At 37.7% G+C, this 1,275-nt stretch overlaps 1 protein-coding gene across 1 annotated transcript in view; it reads left to right on the top strand.

Annotated features, from left to right (window-relative positions):
* Positions 1-1,275, top strand: part of Acbd5 (acyl-CoA binding domain containing 5) — a 71,310-nt gene that overhangs the window by 25,482 nt on the left and 44,553 nt on the right. Inside the window, exons 8-9 of the mRNA XM_023701980.1 lie at positions 47-95; positions 1,182-1,275. Of these exons, the coding sequence (XP_023557748.1) occupies positions 47-95; positions 1,182-1,275 (143 nt within the window). The remainder of the gene's footprint in view (positions 1-46; positions 96-1,181) is intronic.

Genomic DNA, 1,275 nt, shown 5'->3' with positions numbered 1-1,275 from the left:
TGTTAATGGGAAAGCTGAAAGCAGTGATAGTGGAGCCGAGTCAGAGGAAGAAGAGGTTCAGGAGGAAGTAAAGGGAAAAGAACAAAGTGATAACGGTAAGTTTTAGTTAGTAACTTTACACTAAATAAGGTAAGATGTGAAGGCATTTGGGTTGATTGGTACTGTTTCAGATGAATGTGTGGGATGAGATATGGACTGTTGTTTCTGTACAGAGTTTTGCTGTAGACCAAATGCCCTACTACAGAGAAAGGGGTAACTGGTCATAGGCATAAATGAAGTAAGTACTAATTGGAGGCTGACAAGAATAGTCCACACTCCAAATATAGTGCACAAAATGTTGTACTGAACATATATTTTAAGGCATTATTTCCACTTTGAATATACATATGCAACCAAGGACTGGAAACAAGTTAGACTTTCAACTATGAAAAAATAGAATAGAATCCAAAGAACAAGAATAGAGGCATCAATTTTGTCTTGTTTCATCTTGTGGTGCTGAGAATCAAGCTCAAGGTTTTACACATGGTAAGCAAGCACTCTGCCACCGAGCTATCCAGTGCTTATGGTGCTCCATCATGGGTTTTGATGAAGAGGAAACGCTGGAATCACGGTGTTCTGCATTCTGGTAGTCTTGTTAGTAAGACTTAGTGGTGACTCAGGGGAAGACTTTTAGAAAAGGGAGATAGATACTAAAATAAACCGTGCAACTTAGTTTGCCTTCACTTTCTAGTCTTTAAGGATCTTTCTTTTTTTTTTTTTGGAACCGGGGATTGAACTCAGGTCCTTGCACTTGCCAGGAAAGTGCTTATTCTACTAAGCTATCTCCCCAGCCCCTAAGGATCTTTCATTTATCAACTTTGTAAACCCTTTTGCAGTGCTAGAGCTCATCAGTATGAGTTTGCCTATGCCTAAGACAGTATAAATACCTTTAAAAATTATTTTTTAAGAGGGGTTTTAGAAGATTCACAGGAAATGGAAGCAGTTCTACAGCCACTACAGGTTTTGGATAATCTCTTAGTGTATAAAAAATCTGTTTTCCATGATCAACATGTCTCTCTGATCCAAGCAGAAAACCTTCAAAGAGATATGATAGGCTGCAGAAATGACTGGTGGATATTAGGACATAGTATGCAGAAGTTGACTTACCATGAACTTTCATGACTTCCCATTTTTCTTAACAGATAAAATGATGAAATCAAGAGAGCATAAGAATTTGGAAATCATTGTCACTAATGGCTATAATAAAGACAGCTTTATTCAGGATATCCAAGATGA

Source organism: Octodon degus, unplaced genomic scaffold (genome assembly GCF_000260255.1).
Source record: "Octodon degus isolate 3935 unplaced genomic scaffold, OctDeg1.0 scaffold00145, whole genome shotgun sequence".
Classification (NCBI taxonomy): Eukaryota; Metazoa; Chordata; class Mammalia; order Rodentia; family Octodontidae; genus Octodon; species Octodon degus.
This window is presented reverse-complemented; position numbering and strand designations above follow the sequence as displayed.